General features: G+C 43.7%; 1 protein-coding gene across 3 annotated transcripts in view; it reads left to right on the forward strand.

The window, feature by feature from the left end:
• Window positions 1-17,455, forward strand: part of ATF2 (activating transcription factor 2) — a 74,601-nt gene that overhangs the window by 31,722 nt on the left and 25,424 nt on the right. For all 3 annotated transcript variants that reach the window (XM_075284027.1, XM_075284029.1, XM_075284028.1), the window contains exons 9-10: window positions 3,163-3,312; window positions 5,032-5,238. In XM_075284027.1, the coding sequence (XP_075140128.1) occupies window positions 3,163-3,312; window positions 5,032-5,238 (357 nt within the window). The remainder of the gene's footprint in view (window positions 1-3,162; window positions 3,313-5,031; window positions 5,239-17,455) is intronic.

Genomic DNA, 17,455 nt, shown 5'->3' on the forward strand with positions numbered 1-17,455 from the left:
TGGCCGATGTATATACCTATACAAAACAGATTTTAAGATGTATGTGTATTCTAGACACATCCATTGTCGTATCTGTATAATTTGCCTAGTTTCCTCTTTAGCCTTCTGACCACATCTAATGGTTTTTCTGGTTACTTTAGGATTTAAGGGGTTTGATCTCTTAATGTGTATCTAAACCTAGAAATTAGCAAGTGACTTCAACTCACTGTAGTATGATATCCTGGTGGTCCAACACCCGGCACCTTCACTGATCAGCTGTATGAAAAAGAAACATAACACAGTGCTTGGTCTCCTCGCTGCTCACTAAGTGGAGCGCCGTACATTGTATAGTGGCTCTGCTTGGTATTGCAGCACTGTTCACTTGAATAGGGGAACCAAGTAGAGATTTCCTCAAAGCGAACCAAATAGGAAAGGAGAGATAGGGGGCGGGCGCACACAACCAAACACTTCTGGAAAATTCCTTTAACAGTTTTATTACGCACAACGCATTTCGGGCACTGCCCTTTCTCAAGTGCAATATAGTCTAACCTGCTTCATATTCTATTCTATATTCTAATGTATATTTCACTTGAATAGAGGGTCCTGGAAGTCAACAATATTTCACTTACTGAAGTGGAAGCATGAGGCGACTATTGACCTATAGATACATACATACACACGCACATCCTCTAGCACCACCCTTGTGTGTCATCCTTGCTATTAGCATGTAAAACAGGCAATGAAGAGCAGATTAAAATCATTTTACTGATGGCGCTGACCTGTTAATAACGCCATTCTGATGACTGTTTCCTACTCCTGTAAATTGGTCCGTGCCCACCTGGCACTAGTAAACCCTACGCCACACACACACTCCTATATGTTAATGCATAAAATTTCAAAAGGTCTAATTAATTCTCTGCACCTTGATTAAATCATCACCTTAATTGGCAAAGTGAGATTCATCTGGAGATGTAGATGACCTACATTATGTGCAAGACCATGTACAACACATAGCATGGACTTAATGGCCATTTACATGATGGATTTCACCCCATAACTAGGAAACTCGGTATGTCAGCTCCTGGAAATAACAAGAAGAAGGTCACTGACAAATGCTTAACCTCATAACTCCTTAGAGCGTGCCTACTTTTAATAACAAACCTACGGTAATGGCCGCAGACAAGGGACGGATCCTCTTGGCCTTCTCAGGGACCTCGTACAGGCACAGTTGGAAGGCGAGATCTACTGCTATACAAATATTGACTATTAAAAGGCTACAACTTGTAAGTTTTGGGTTTTTTTCAATATATTATGATCATGATGATAATATTTTTTTCTAAAATAAAAATCCAAAATTTTTTATGAAGTCTAAATGTTAGACGTTACCAATTTCTACGGGTAAAGCAAACACACAACCCTATTTGCTAAATTGTAACATACTGTGAGCAATTTTTTTAATTTTTTGCATTAACTCATTGAATTAATAGAATCACTTACATGGCAAATCAACTCTCACATGTGGACTTAGCAAAAGCTTTATGCTACCTTTACATCTGTGCGGTCTTCCGTTGTTCTGCTCCATTATAGCAATGGAAGTACAGAATGTTTAAAATAATGGACACCCAAATATCCCAATGTCTATAATGGGGTTCATTGCAGTTCTGTTTTGGTTTTAAAGTTTTTTTATATTCTGCGGTAGAAGCTCCTAAGCAGGGGCATAACTTGAGGGGGTGCAGAGGTTTCAGTTACACCGGGGCCCATAAACACTGGCATCAGTATTGAGATTGCAGCTTCCATCTGGCCCATAAGCCAAGGAGACCCACAGATTCCCCGAACCACACTAAGGGGGATTAAACTCCTTAGTACCCGTAACCATCACTATTAAGAATTCACTGTAGGGATGAGGCAGGGGCTAGGACAAAAGATTGCACCAGTTTCTAGGGCAGAAGACTGAAATACAAAAGCGAAGACAAAGGCGCAGGTGTGAACCCGCTCTTATCTGTTTTTTGCTAATTATTTTTTTCTATATCTGATTATACAGGGTAAACATCTTGCTATCATTTTAGATCTGCTTTACAGCAGCCACATGGACATCAGGAACTGAAGTCTGGAGATGTATTCACGTGCATGGGAGAGTGTTGTGGGATTGTGTTTGCAGAGGACACTGTGCAGGAAGGGGGAACAGATAAACTGTGACCATCACCTATTCTGAATGGTGGATGCTTTGTTATCTATGTATACATGTCATTGTTATCCTGCCTGTAATGGGGTTACTGCTTTTAGAAGTAAAGGGTACAAAACAGGACAGATTTTTATTAGGCTTTGTGGCCAGTGTGAAAACGGCAAAATTTCATCTGTTACCAGAACCCAACATATAGGCTTGGATCACCTGAATCAACAGTGTCGGTGAATGAGACAAGGCAAATGGCTGCGCAGGCCACTATTTTGGAAAGGGCATAAAAGAATAAATCTGCATTTTGAACAATTTTTGCCTGTGGTTTATCACCAAATCACGAAGGTGTTGTGATCAGGTTTACATGAACACTAGCCATACCCGCGACTTCGTCCGCGACCCCCTCCCTCCTTGCGCAACTCACCTGCAGCGCGGCTCTGGCCCCTCCCCTATTGCCTTGCAGCTGCCGCTGCCCTGGCCTCCCTTTTCTCCCCCTGCCGCGAAACCCTGCCTCCCCCCCCCGACACCCCTGCCTCCCCTCCCACTTCCCCTGCCCCGCCTCTACCCGCGACCCCGTGCTCCTCACCCCCGCCACCCTGGTCTCCCCTTCTCGCCCCACCACCACCACCGACTCATACTGCGACTACGGCCGCCACCTCCCCACGGCTCCCAGCCGCAATCCTGGTGGCCAACCCCCCCCCCCCCCCAAACCGCACTCTCCTGGCACAACCCTGGTTCACTGTAATCCGTCGGGGCACTTCGGCGTGATTTGGGAACAAACATCCAGACACACAAACATCCAAACACACAAACTTTCACATTTATAATATTAGGATTCCTTTATTAGTACCATAGGCAAAATGGTTCCTAATAATAGATATTTTGGATCTATGCGGACAATTTGTGTCTGTGATCAGATTTATATAATTTTACATTTTTCCTCTGCTAGTTTCATTGTAAATTTTTACAGTTTTGTTGATTGGCGACATTTTTTTTCTTCTACTTTTTAGAGATTAAAAGCTGCCCTGACCCAGCAGCATCCTCAGGTAACAAACGGTGAAACCGCCAAGGGGCAGACAAGTGCAACTGCAAAGACTCAGTCAGAGGAAGCGCACCCACAGTCACTACAGCAACCTGCCACATCGACTACTGAAACACCGGTATGTGCGCCAAAACCAGGAATGCATAAATACTCTCGTATATACCTTCCTAAGAGATGGAGTTCATTGTGCATATCAGAAATTGCAATTTACAACAGCTAAAGTGTCACACCGCCCCGGGGTGTCCGTCCTAAACCCCGGGGAAACCGGACAGCAGACATCTTGCCAGTAGTTAGCTTTAAAACCCATTCATTTGAATGGGTTTTTAAAGGCGACCGCCGGTGTGAGTATTCAGCCTCTCTGTCTGGAAACTGTTTTTTTTGCGCGGTCATAAAGTCTTGCATGTAGTACTTTGTGTCCACACAAAAAAATCCGGTTTCCAGGCAGAGAGGCTGAATACTCACACCGGCAGTTGCCTTTAAAAAGCTATTCAGATGAATGGGTTTTAAAGCTAATCGCCGGCCGATGATAACAAAGTGCATGCAAAACCGCATCCAAAAACGCATTATCAATACCCTGAATGTGATTTAGGGTAGAAAAAAAATGCCAAAACTGCAACCTAATATCAGGGATCATGAGTGCACTTCAACAAATATGGATCAGATGGCCTCAGCCGGTGGCAGGATCAGATCTGCCTCTGGCTGAGGTACATCGACGATATTTTCGTACTATAGAGGGGGTCAGAGACATCGCTCGCAGAATTCATTGACTGCCTTAATTCAAATGAATTAGATCTGAGGTTCATTAGTGAGTGTAATTCCAGCAGGTAATGGGCCGTATTTACTTACCAATCCTGTCTCCTGCTCACGGCTGCCGGCGCTTCCCCTTCTGTGGAGGTGGCTATCATTATACTCTGGGTTGTTTCGAGACCCCCAAGTATAATGATCAGAGAGCTAGGAGAGGTTAGGGAACTTAAAAAACACTGTTACTTACTTCTCCTGGGCTCCTGTAGGCTTCAAGCCTACTTGGTGATGTCACAGATCTCACGTGGGCCAGGTTTGCATCCTTATGCGTTGCGACGCAAGCCCGGATCAAGTGACTTCTCTTCCATCATTAAAGATGGCCAACATCAGCGGGGAGAGTGCAGGAGCCCAAGAGAGGTAAATAACAGTGTTTTTATGTTTGTATCCTCCCCTTGGTATCCAATTATTATACTCTGGGGTCAAATGTTCGCCTTGGTGCCCCACCATTCCTAGTTACGCCACTGTCTATATACAATTCCCTGCTTCCCCCGCCATCACGGCTGCAGGTGGCATACAGATGTATATGGACATATAGACCGTAACATGTCAGTCACCAGGCTTAGAGGAAGAAGAGAGCATTCTGCTCGGAAATACAGTGGACTTTGAGACCTTTTGGCTTCTATAGGCCATCATATTAGCCTGAGAGGTTTGCTGTGAGTTCCTGTCTCTGCTGTGTTTCTTTAAGTTCAGTCTGGAGATATACCTTACGTGTAAAGTCCTACATTACGGAGACATTCCGATCGCTTACATTGTACATAAATGTGAGTGCTATGTGTTATCGCTGCTTTACGATGTCTGAAATCGCACATGCTGTCTTACTGCAGTAAAGGAGCAATTTTCCCCTCTTGCTCTGTGCACTTCCTCAATATCTACTGAACAGAAGGCTGTTCTGGGAGATTGCTTCGCCAGCTGTTCTCTCCCTTGTTTAATGCTTACATTTTCCTTTGCTTTTCAGCTTTTTTGATGCAATGCAGGGCGTAAAGTTGTATATACAAATCAGCCAGACACCAAACTACTTTGTCCTTGTTTGTTACAGGCGTCTCCAGCTCCCCCCGCACCACAAACTCAAAGCACAGGGGGGCGTCGGAGGAAAGCAGCAAGCGATGACCCAGATGAGAAGAGGAGGAAGTTTTTAGAACGGAACCGCGCTGCCGCTTCCAGGTGCAGACAGAAGAGGAAAGTGTGGGTGCAATCCTTGGAAAAGAAAGCCGAGGATCTGAGTTCATTTAATGTGCAGCTACAGGTATGGATGACCTGGAAAAAACTTTGCCACATTAAGTGCGAAGTGAAAAGTTTTCATTTTCCATTCCTTCTGTCTACGCTCATTCCAACGTGATGTGTTTTCAATCTCGTAAACTGGTAATAATTTAGAAGACGACGGAACGGCCTTTTATGTTTTTCTCCCCCATATGTAAAATGGAATTCCTTTTAAAATCCCTACAAAAAATAAAAATAAAACACGGGTTTGATACATTGAATGTGAAAGCTTTATTGGTAAAGTTGACAGGATATAAATGGTTTGCAGTTTAATGAAATGCCTTATAGGATGAATCTCACAATTAGACGGCGGGGCTGATGACAGTTGTCATTTCGCTGGCGTGTTTTATTTGCAGCTTGTCTTTCATACACCATATTTTTTGGGTAGGGGATCATTATGCTAATTCATCCCATAACCGGCTGCAACGTATTTTGAGACACCGCCAGTGTAGGAACAGGATCTTCACACACTTCCAATAATGAACGCTCTTAATACATTTTTTTTAAGGCAATTAAAGCGTGTATGGTTTATTCCATTCATTATAAGAACATATTACAGTCCTTAAAGCAAACAGAGACATGCCTCGCAGGGACGGCATAAAACGCTGACACTTTCATCATTTGTCACGGAATTCATTGTGTACTTCGCGCTCAGGCTTGGCGATGCAAATAGTAAAAACAATCACTGATTTGTCTAAATCTGATGTGTGCGGATTACATTATGTATTTTATGGGGGGGTTTTGTTTGCGTAAGGAGGAACTCAAAAAATAGGACCTTGGGGTCATGGGGTGTAGCCACCAGTATTATAGGTGGGGGCGCTGTTAGAGGATTTTGATTGCCGCCTTCAGGCTATGTGGACACGTGTAGTCCGTGAGAAGATGGCACAGACAGTACATTGAGGACATCCATGTTCTGTTTGTACATGGTAAACATCAACATGGGTATGTCTGAAGCCGATTCACATCTGCACATGGGTTACGATCTGGGGGGGCCACTGCCGAATGGAAACCTAATCCACATAAAAAAGTGGTTACCTTAGGAAACCTGCGGACCCCATAGACTATAATGGGGTCTGTGGCTTGCATTTTTCATATGGAGAGGGGAATGGAATGATCCGAACACAGATGTGAACCGGGCCTAAGCTAGTTGCATCGTCACCTCTCTGACAGTGTCCATAGTTCCAGGGGCCAGAAGTGGCAATTGACTCCTTTCAAATGGGACAGGGGTGTAGTTTATACCCTGCCACTACATTGCGAATCTCGAGGGCTTTGCTGCATTTGTCTGTCTCTATCATTCCCATAGACTTTATATGGAGCCAGACTACTGCTTCATTCAGTCTCCCCCTTACAACGTGCGGCCCTACGATCATCCTCTGGTTAAGATAAATGTCATGTCTCTGAAAAGTTCTTTTATTCTTGGATGTTTTCAGAGTCACCAACATAAGTCTGGATTGAACTTCTTTTTCATACAATAGTAGTGGGCTCAAGCAATACCTAAAGAGAGTCTGTCACCAGAACCAAGCAAATCAAACCAACCCCGCAGATAGATAGGTCAGGGTCACCTGAATAAAACAGCATTTTCCTCTTGAGAATCAAAGCCTGTTTTAGTCAATATGTAAATGAGCTCTTTAGAGCAATGAAGGCGTTGTCATTGCTCCAAAGAAGTAAGCAGGACCCTCGATGCTCCAAGCAACTCATATGCGTATTCGCTAAAGCAGCGATATCTCAGCAATAGAAGGGGAAAAGATGGTTTGATTCAGGGCCGGGTTGATATGCTGGGTTCTGGTGACAGACTCCCTTTTAATATACCATATGTATATGGAAACTCCCAGTGCAATGCATTTCCATTGCTCATACCAAGGTTTTATTTTTATTTTTTTTTATTTTTATTTTTTATTTACCCAGAGGATACAACATTTCCCATTGTTTATTCTACACTTGCAGTGGTAACAAAGACTGAGAGATCTAATAGGTGTGAAAAGCTCTCCTTTGCTTGTTTTATATTGCACATACAGGACACATGGGAGCTATTCTTGGGGGCCACACAATCCTGCTTCCAATACCCCAGGGAAATGAAATGACCACTTCTTTCAAGGTGATCATCCTGAGAGTCTTAGTCTCTCAGTCCAGATGGGGTATGTTAGTGGGCATCACAATCCTTACCAAATATGCAATGACAAGCTCACTCCAGTTAGCTAGCTAGAGTTCAGACTGTCCGGCACTTGAGCATATTACCATACATTGCAGAATTCATGCGTATACATATCTCTAGATTTGACAAGATCTGCAATCATGATCTTGTCCATACAGTAACCCTAGGTATAGAACATGGTTAGATAACGTGCATAAATAGAACAAACATTTTTGTGTACTGTTGATAGTGGTCATGTAGCTTGATGTACCAACTGTGATACCAACTGAGTGGCATACCTGCTTAGGAAGGGATGTAGCATATTCTATATCTATAGCACTTGTTAGGCACATTTGTGAATTTTTTAATGGACTTAACATATTACCTTATTCATTAAAGAGGGTTTTTTGGAACATTAATATTGATGATCTATAATTAGAATAGGTCATCAATAACAGATTGTTTATGGCGTGGTGGGGGGGACTGCTCTGAGAATAGGTCATCAAGGTCTGATTTGAGGGGTCTGACACCAGGTCAGGTGTTCAAATTGACAGCAGAACTCCAGTATAGTAAAGTAGACAAGCAGGGTGGGGAAGGAAGGGGATGCAGCTGCAGTTCTCTGTGTCCATGGCCACACCTACATATCTGGCTTTATAAGGCTCTTCTTTTTAGGTGTGTGTGTGCAAATCATTTTCTATTATTGGGTATGTTCACACATAGGATATGGACATTGGAGCCTTCTGCCTCGGATTCCTCTTCCATTTCCATGCCTCCAGATTTCTGCCACGCTTGCGCCGTGTGTCCCTTGGCTGAATCGGTCATGGAATCTGCGACAGGATCACGCAGGACGCTTATTTTTTCAATGTTCTGCTTCAATCTGCTCCTCCTGTTCAGTACAATTGGAGGCAGATTTATAGTGGAATTTGGTTCTTATTTTGAGGTGCGATTTGCCTAAAGATCAGCGGCAAATTTCACCTTGTGAACATTCCCTTAGGCTTATATGAACATCTAACACTCTTACTGTTTTTCCACCAGTAACATCGAATATTAAAGTACCATTTCTGGAAGTTTCTACATGGAATTTGACAGCTTGGTTGTCACCGTCCCATGGTGCACGAAAGGGAACTTGCAGAATTTTGGGTGTGAATGGAGAATATGAATTATGTACAGTTACATGAAATAAATGTTTCTTTTTTTAGTGGATTTAATCCGATACATTGTATCAAGGTGTAATGGCGGAGTTTGTCAGTCCCTGCTTATTGCAGCGTATACAGGTATGACTGATGACGATACTATTGTACGTCCATTGGATGGGAAGAAGCAGGGGCGGAGGAGTTTTGCTGTGGTCGCACACTGTCTTCTTGGGAGGCTGGCACATTCTTTAGAGATGTTGGAACTTTTAATTTAAACCTTGCGGTTTCGAGGCAGAACAAACCTTAAGGAGTAAAACAGACAAGCTGCTGCCAATAAAAATTCTAGCACAATGTGGAAATCGTGTAAGAGCCATATGGTTACTTAAGAGCCCTACAAGTCTTAACCCTGTCACTCCCAGCAGGCACTGATATTCTCTTTTCCTGGATTTATACTTTCCTGCATAGACATTCCCTAGTCTACCCAGAGAACAACCTGAGATAAACTGCAGTGATCTGGTGTCAAGTACCCCCTACTGTGGAAAGTTACCCCCATGGCTGTACAATGCCTATTAAAAGCACAGCATGAGTAAATCACCCGAACACCCGAGAGACATGACATGTACCCCTGAGATACTTGTAGCACAGATTGAGGATTACATGATTGGCTGAGACCTGCAGTTACTGTAACCCACAATTGAGATTCATTGCAGGTTATCATGAACACCGATGTGGATAAAAGAAGGCAAGACAAAGTGCTTAGGGGAATTAGCGGGGACGCACATTATGTTGTCCTGCCAAGATCTCCGCTAGATTTACTGACTTCTTATTTACACAAGTAAATGTCCCAAGTCTATTAGGAATACAGACAATTGAAGAACTACCCAAGTGACAAAGACATATATTAGCAATTGTTTCCTTTACAGTAATCTTATAATTTAGCATAGAGCAAGTTTTTGGCTACTTTCCTCTTAAAGAGAACCTGCCGCCTCCCTGACTATTTTTTGGTGCCTACCATTGTATTTAATATAACAATTGTGGAGCATTTTTCCTTTGCATTCTATATTTTCCGTGCCGCTATTATCCCTCCGAGAATTTTTTTAATAAATTGAGGAGGAGCCAGGGAGAGGTGAGTAACGTTATTTTTTTAATTTTATTGCTTCTATGTGCAGTCCGCGTATATGTTTTATGTTCTATGTGTTATGAGTCAGAAAACTCCTTTAATGACACGGGGTAGCTTGTACATTAATGCTCTGCGACTTTTTTCATATTTTCCCTTCATCTTCCGCAATTTGTAACTTGTTTTTTTATTTTCTGTCGACATAGCTATGGGAGGGCTTATTCTTTGCATGATAAGTTGTACTTTCATTTGGCACCATTTTGGGGTACATATAATGATTTGATCATTATTTTTTGCATTTTGTTTTTACGGTGCTCACTCTGCATTAAAAAGCTTTGTCCGATGGATCGATACGATTACGGCGATACCATATTTATATTGGTTTTATTATATTTTACCACTTTTACGAATAAAACATCACTTTTTCAAAAATGGATGATTTTTTTGGGGGGACACCATATTCTGACTTCTATAACTTTTTTACTGTTTTGTTGATGGAGATATGTCAGACTTGTGTTTGCGGGGCAAGTTGTAGTTTTTATTGGTATGAATCTTTGTTTTGTATGACTTTCTGACCACTTTTTATTGTTATTTTTAGGGGGAATGAGGCGACATAAAATACATACTTTTTGGGGGGGCATTCACTGTATGCGATAAATAATGCTATTTTTGGATAGTGCAGACTTGTATACCTATTCGACCTCCTATTTGCCATGACAATCCCTCAGACCCTGCTGGGGACCTAAGAGGTGGAAGAGGGAGGCGATCTTGCCCCAAACCACCCAAATGCAATGATCGCTATTGATCTGAGGGGTTAAACCGCCAGAGTCGGCAATTACTGTGCTGAACGTTAATTTGGCAATGGATCGGTCAGTCCTATAGCTTATGTTATAAACGATAGCCATGATGCTACTGATATTGGAGCCTTGAGGTGGCCATGCACATTTGATAAAGGCTGACTGAACTCTTCAATGTCAGTGGGATCAGCCACCATCACGTGTATGATAATGCTCTCACTTCCCCGGTGGCAGATGTTGGGCAGGATTGGGTGATTGGATTCCAACATGACTGATCTTTTTGCCACCATAGGTGTCTGGCAGCCACATGTTCCCCTCTCCCTATCGAGAATGCAAAAATGCACGTGTATGGTATCGGGGGTCATAAGAGGTGGGTGTAGGTGATGACTGTCTAATGTGTAGATTCTCCAAGTGTTATCACTACAATGAATAATTGTCCTGAAAGTTGCAACAACCTCTGTCGCCATCATGGCCCCCTGGAACATAATAAACCTTTGGGTACGGTGCCAACTCTGACTTGTTTAAAGTGACGCGCTGTAATGTTTCGTTAGTCTAATGGTTTTTACTTCTATTTTGCTTGCAGGCCCCAGGTTTAATAGCAAGATGCCCATTTGACAGTATGCACAAGTAGACATTAGTTAAAAATCATCCCTGTACATTGTGGATGATGGTGAGATCAGGACTGATCCCGTATTGCTGTAGTGCTGCATCCACATGTAACTACCAGTGCTAGGCATGTATTGCCTGCTAGGCTGGAGGGGGTTAAAATGCCCACACCGGCGGTGATTTTAAGAGAACGAAATCTTTCTGTCTGCCAACAGCAGAACCGTCGGCTGTGAAGAACAGAATGACTTGTAAAGAAAATTGAATGTCAGAGAAATAATTAAAGTGTTCTTTATGTGCGGGCATTAATCAATCCTGCGCGCTCCTTAATAACTCTTCACTTGACATGCTGGCAGAGCTGATGGGCATAGTGGGCAGTAATGACCCATGATTACTTTTACGTTGCATTTAATAGTAAAAGTAATATGTTTGGAGGTCTGCCTTTCACATGGCAATTTAGACCGTGAGCTGGAGGAGCCTCTATTGTACCTAGTGTCAGGATTGTGCTTGGCATAGCCGAAAGACATTTTATGTATTCCATACGTACCAAGAAAATCCCTTTGTACAGGTTCACACTAGTGCCAGGCTCTATGTCGCTCAGGTCAGCTGAGGACCCAAACAAGGGAGAGTCTGTCTATTAAAATAGTGGTTAGACATGGACCCCTGAGTCCGTCAGGTTTACAACATTTTTATACTGAAACCGGCAGAGAGAAAAGTTCGGAAATCTGCAGCAGAGATGCAGATGTGAACCTAGCCTTAGGGGGCGTTCCCACTATTATTATTATTTATATAGCACCATTAATTCCATGGTGCTGTACATTATTATATTAATTCCATGGTGCTGGACATTATTATATTAATTCCATGGTGCTGGACATTATTATATTAATTCCTTGGTGCTTTACATTACTACATTAATTCCTTTGTGTTGTACATTATTATATTAATTCCATGGTGCTGTACATTATTATATTAATTCCATGATGCTGTACATTATTATATTAATTCCATGGTACTGGACATTATTATATTAATTCCTTGGTGCTTTATATTACTACATTAATTCCTTTGTGCTGTACATTATTATATTAATTCCATGATGCTGTACATTAATATATTAATTCCATGGTGCTGTACATTATTATATTAATTTCATGGTGCTTTACATTACTATATTAATCCCTTGGTGCTGTACATTACTATATTAATTCTATGGTGCTGTACATTATTATATTAATTCCATGGTGCTATTGATTATTATGTTAATTCCATGGTGCTTTACATTTAGGGGTTTATATACGGTACACAAGATATACAAAACAATATAATACTAACAGTTATCAACTGGCACAGTGGGATAGAGGGCCCTGCCTGCGAGGGCTTACAATCTATGGGGGAAGGGGGGTAGAGACAGAAGGAGAGGGGGAGACTGTACAGATTGTGGTGTAGTACTAGTGTTATTAGAGGATGTAGGCCTTCCTGAATAGGGGAGTCTTCAGGGCCTTCTTGAAGCCTGTGATTGTGGGGGTCAGTCTTATGTGTTTTGGTAAGGAGTTCCAGAGTATGGGGGATGCACCAGAGAAATCTTGGAGACGGTTGTGTGAGGAGCGGATGAGAGCAGAGCCGAGTAGGAGGTCACTGGAGGACCTGAGGTTACGTGTGGGTAGGTAGCGGGGGATTAGGTCGGAGATATATGGAGGGGACGGATTACTGACACAGATGTGAACGAGGCCTGGAGGATAAACTCAGGACGTGTCCTATTATTGTCCTTTTTGCAGCCTGAATTCATCAATGACATGTATGGATCCGTGGAGGAGATGGATAGCATTCAGATTAGAGATGAGCGAGTACTGTTCGGATCAGCCGATCCGAACAGCACGTTCCATAGAAATGAATGGATGCACCTGGTATTTCCCCTTTGACGGCGGCCGGCCGCTTAACCCCCCGCGTGCCGGCTACGTCCATTCATTTCAATGCGAGCGTGCTGTTCGGATTGGCTGATCCGAACAGTACTCGCTCATCTCTAATTCAGATATCATCCAAGTTCTCTTTTCTGGTGGCAATGTACATGTGCACGTTCATGTCCACATAAGCTAATACAAACATGTCAGTAAAGGGTCACTTCCTTCATGTATGGTACACTTCTATTTATTGCGAGAAATCCTATAATATATACCAGGTAAGTGTATTACACAGATGATGGATGCTACAACGTTCACACTCACAGCTGACAGCATTTATATTAGTTATATAGTTTTTAATTTCTATTACAGGGGTGTTAGACCAGAACCGGAATGATTGTGTCCTCCGCCAACATAATTGATTTACTGAATCCTTCCATCTAAATCACCCGCCAGTATAGAGCTAGCTCCTATGATAGCGCCACTTTATCTGTATAATATAGCAAAGCTTATTAATAACCATTTCCGAACAGCGGCAACAACTTTTGTCATACAGAAACAGGTTGCAAGTGAGATAATAAGCGAGTAAAACAAGCTGTAAAAACTATGTAATGTCTGGTGTAGCTAAAAGATCTATCAGAAGGCATAAAGGGGTTAAAGGGGCGAAATAATACAGTATTATAGAAGTATTGCTAAAATACGGTAAATTGGTGCACTCACAACTCAAGGTTGTTCACAGTAAAACTGCAGTATTTACCGCAACTCGCAAATACCATGGACTTGTACAATGCTCCAGGGATAGTAGTGTGGAAATGGCATAGGTGGAGGAGGCCCAAGATGGTGGCTACTCAATAATTCTCATGTCTTGGAGGCTTTGAGGTCCGGAGGCAGCATGGTGTTGACAGAGTGGCATTTAAGTGGTGATAGCGGGCCCTCGGGGACATCCGGCCATGTGTCTCCTGTGTGATGGTGTTTGGAGGTGTCCTTAATGGTGAATGCAAAGGAGACATTGTAGCAGGTGAGGCCCATGGTGCAGTTTATATACCAGGTTTCTTCCAGTCACAAAGTAATATGGAGGCATAAATCACTTTCAGCAAACTGTAATCTACACTTTGTGGCACTCTACAAACATGGATGGAAGTGGCGTCTGCTCTTCGCTCCCTTCTCTCTCAATCCCTCTGACCATTTTCATTGTGAAAATCTGGGTGACCCCCAAGACTTGCTCCGCTGTCTCTGACACTATTTTAGAAATGCAAGGCACATTTTGGCAGTGGATATTTTCGGTTACTGAGAGCAATGGGGTCCATTGGCGTGGGACTGCTTGTTGTGGCCTAACTACCACTAACTAACCTAAAGAGCTAAAGGTGCTCTCCCCCAAACTACTGCCCTCCACCGAACGATGCTAAAGACTATTGGAAACCGTCCTAAATGCTGGCTAAAGGCCTAGCAATGACTAACTTGACCCACCTTCTAGGAAACCCAGAGCAAGAGCCGCTCCCGTTTCTACATCAGCATAGGAATGGCTTATTAACTCCTTAGGATCCACCTGACACTGTTTATGGGAACATTCTGTAAGGAACAATACATATGGGCACCACTGGTGGGCACACTGGCTTACATATATATGGGCACGTTCTTTAAATTACACTGCTTGTGTTCACGCTAGTGGATACTTTGGATACAGTCTCAGGCTGACATTGTTTATGGCACACTGTAAGTAGCGCTAATTATGGGCACATCGGCAAACACTACGGGCACACTCTGTGACATTGGTTATGGGCACACTCTCTAAGTAGCACTACTTATGGGCACATTGGCAGACACTACGGGCACACTGTAAGTAGCGCTACTTATGGGCACATCGGCAGACACTACGGGCACACTCTCTAAGTAGCACTACTTATGGTCACATCGGCAGACACTATGGACGCATTCTGTGACATTGGTTATGGGTACAGTCTCCTATTGACAGCTGACATTGTGGGCGCACAATGACGGTCACTCTTGTCATTAAAGGGGATGGCCAGAGTATCTGAAGGCATCTACAGTATCATCCTGGAAGCTTTTTTGGGACCCCTTCTACCTCCTCTAACAGGACCATAGTTTACATTGTAACATTGTGCGATTCTGTCCGTGATTAAATCTAATTATTTAATGCATTAGTTTTACTGCCCGGCCTATTCCGTCTACTCCACTTTCTATGTATTTGCCATCTTCTCTAATGATTTACCTTCAGTTTGCAGCCAGTTCTTAACAGCTCATAAAGATTTTATGTGAAAATTAACCCATTGGAGCAGAGCCATATTTGCCCTATTAAAAATGCCTATTCTTTGAAAACCTCTGTATAAATTGCATTGCAATGTGTGCTGTGTAGGCTCATAAGTAGAGATGAGCGAACACTAAAATGTTCGAGGTTCGAAATTCGATTCGAACAGCCGCTCAATGTTCGTGTGTTCGAACGGGTTTCGAACCCCATTATAGTCTATGGGGAACAGATACTCGTTAAGGGGGAAACCCAAATCCGTGTCTGGAGGGTCACCAAGTCCACTATGACACCCCAGGAAATGATGCCAACACCTCTGGAATGACACTGGGACAGCAGGGGAAGCATGTCTGGGGGCATCTAACACACCAAAGACCCTCTATTACCCCAACATCACAGCCTAACAACTACACACTTTACACACTCAATACCACCTCTCTGACAGTAGGAAAACACCTTGAAACATGTGTATTTGGCACTTGCAGTGAGGAGAGCTTGTCACCAGCAGTGAATTTGGCCCTTGTAGTAAGTTGAGGTTGGCACCAACATTTGTTTTGAAAATCAGGGTGGATTGAGCCTCTAACCAGCAGAGTTTGGGCAAATTCATGGTGGAGGGAGCCTCTAAAAACCCCAGTTTGGACCAATTCATGGTGGAGGGAGACTCTAAAAACCCCAGTTTGGACCAATTCATGGTGGAGGGAGACTCTAAAAACCCCAGTTTGGACCAATTCATGGTGGAGGGAGCCTCTAAAAACCCCAGTTTGGACCAATTCATGGTGGAGGGAGCCTCTAACCAGCCCAGTTTGGACCAATTAATGGTGGAGGGAGCCTCTAAACAGCCAAGTTTTGGGAAATTCATGGTGGAGGGAGCCTCTAACCAGCCCAGTTTGGACCAATTCATGGTGGAGGGAGCCTCTAACCAGCCCAGTTTGGACCAATTCATGGTGGAGGGAGCCTCTAAACAGCCCAGTTTGGGCAAATTCATGGTGGAGGGAGCCTCTAAAAAACCCAGTTTGGACCAATTCATGGTGGAGGGAGCCTCTAATTAGCCCAGTTTGGACCAATTAATGGTGGAGGGAGCCTCTAACCAGCCCAGTTTGGACCAATTAATGGTGGAGGGAGCCTCTAACCACCCCAGTTTGGGCAAATTCATGGTGGAGGGAGCCTCTAACCAGCCCAGTTTGGACCAATTAATGGTGGAGGGAGCCTCTAAACAGCCAAGTTTTGGGAAATTCATGGTGGAGGGAGCCTCTAACCAGCCCAGTTTGGACCAATTCATGGTGGAGGGAGCCTCTAAACAGCCCAGTTTGGGCAAATTCATGGTGGAGGGAGCCTCTAAACAGCCCAGTTTGGGCAAATTCATGGTGGAGGGAGCCTCTAACCAGCCCAGTTTGGACCAATTAATGGTGGAGGGAGCCTCTAAACAGCCAAGTTTTGGGAAATTCAAGGTGGAGGGAGCCTCTAACCAGCCCAGTTTGGACCAATTAATGGTGGAGGGAGCCTCTAACCACCCCAGTTTGGACCAATTCATGGTGGAGGGAGCCTCTAACCACCCCAGTTTGGACCAATTCATGGTGGAGGGAGCCTCTAAACAGCCCAGTTTGGGCAAATTCATGGTGGAGGGAGCCTCTAACCAGCCCAGTTTGGACCAATTAATGGTGGAGGGAGCCTCTAAACAGCCCAGTTTGGGCAAATTCATGGTGGAGGGAGCCTCTAACCAGCCCAGTTTGGACCAATTAATGGTGGAGGGAGCCTCTAAACAGCCAAGTTTTGGGAAATTCATGGTGGAGGGAGCCTCTAACCAGCCCAGTTTGGACCAATTAATGGTGGAGGGAGCCTCTAACCACCCCAGTTTGGGCAAATTCATGGTGGAGGGAGCCTCTAACCAGCCCAGTTTGGACCAATTAATGGTGGAGGGAGCCTCTAAACAGCCCAGTTTGGGCAAATTCATGGTGGAGGGAGCCTCTAAACAGCCAAGTTTTGGGAAATTCATGGTGGAGGGAGCCTCTAACCAGCCCAGTTTGGACCAATTCATGGTGGAGGGAGCCTCTAAACAGCCCAGTTTGGGCAAATTCATGGTGGAGGGAGCCTCTAAAAAACCCAGTTTGGACCAATTCATGGTGGAGGGAGCCTCTAATTAGCCCAGTTTGGACCAATTAATTGTGGAGGGAGCCTCTAACCAGCCCAGTTTGGACCAATTAATGGTGGAGGGAGCCTCTAACCACCCCAGTTTGGGCAAATTCATGGTGGAGGGAGCC

Source organism: Leptodactylus fuscus, chromosome 8, assembly GCF_031893055.1.
Source record: "Leptodactylus fuscus isolate aLepFus1 chromosome 8, aLepFus1.hap2, whole genome shotgun sequence".
Taxonomy (NCBI): Eukaryota; Metazoa; Chordata; class Amphibia; order Anura; family Leptodactylidae; genus Leptodactylus; species Leptodactylus fuscus.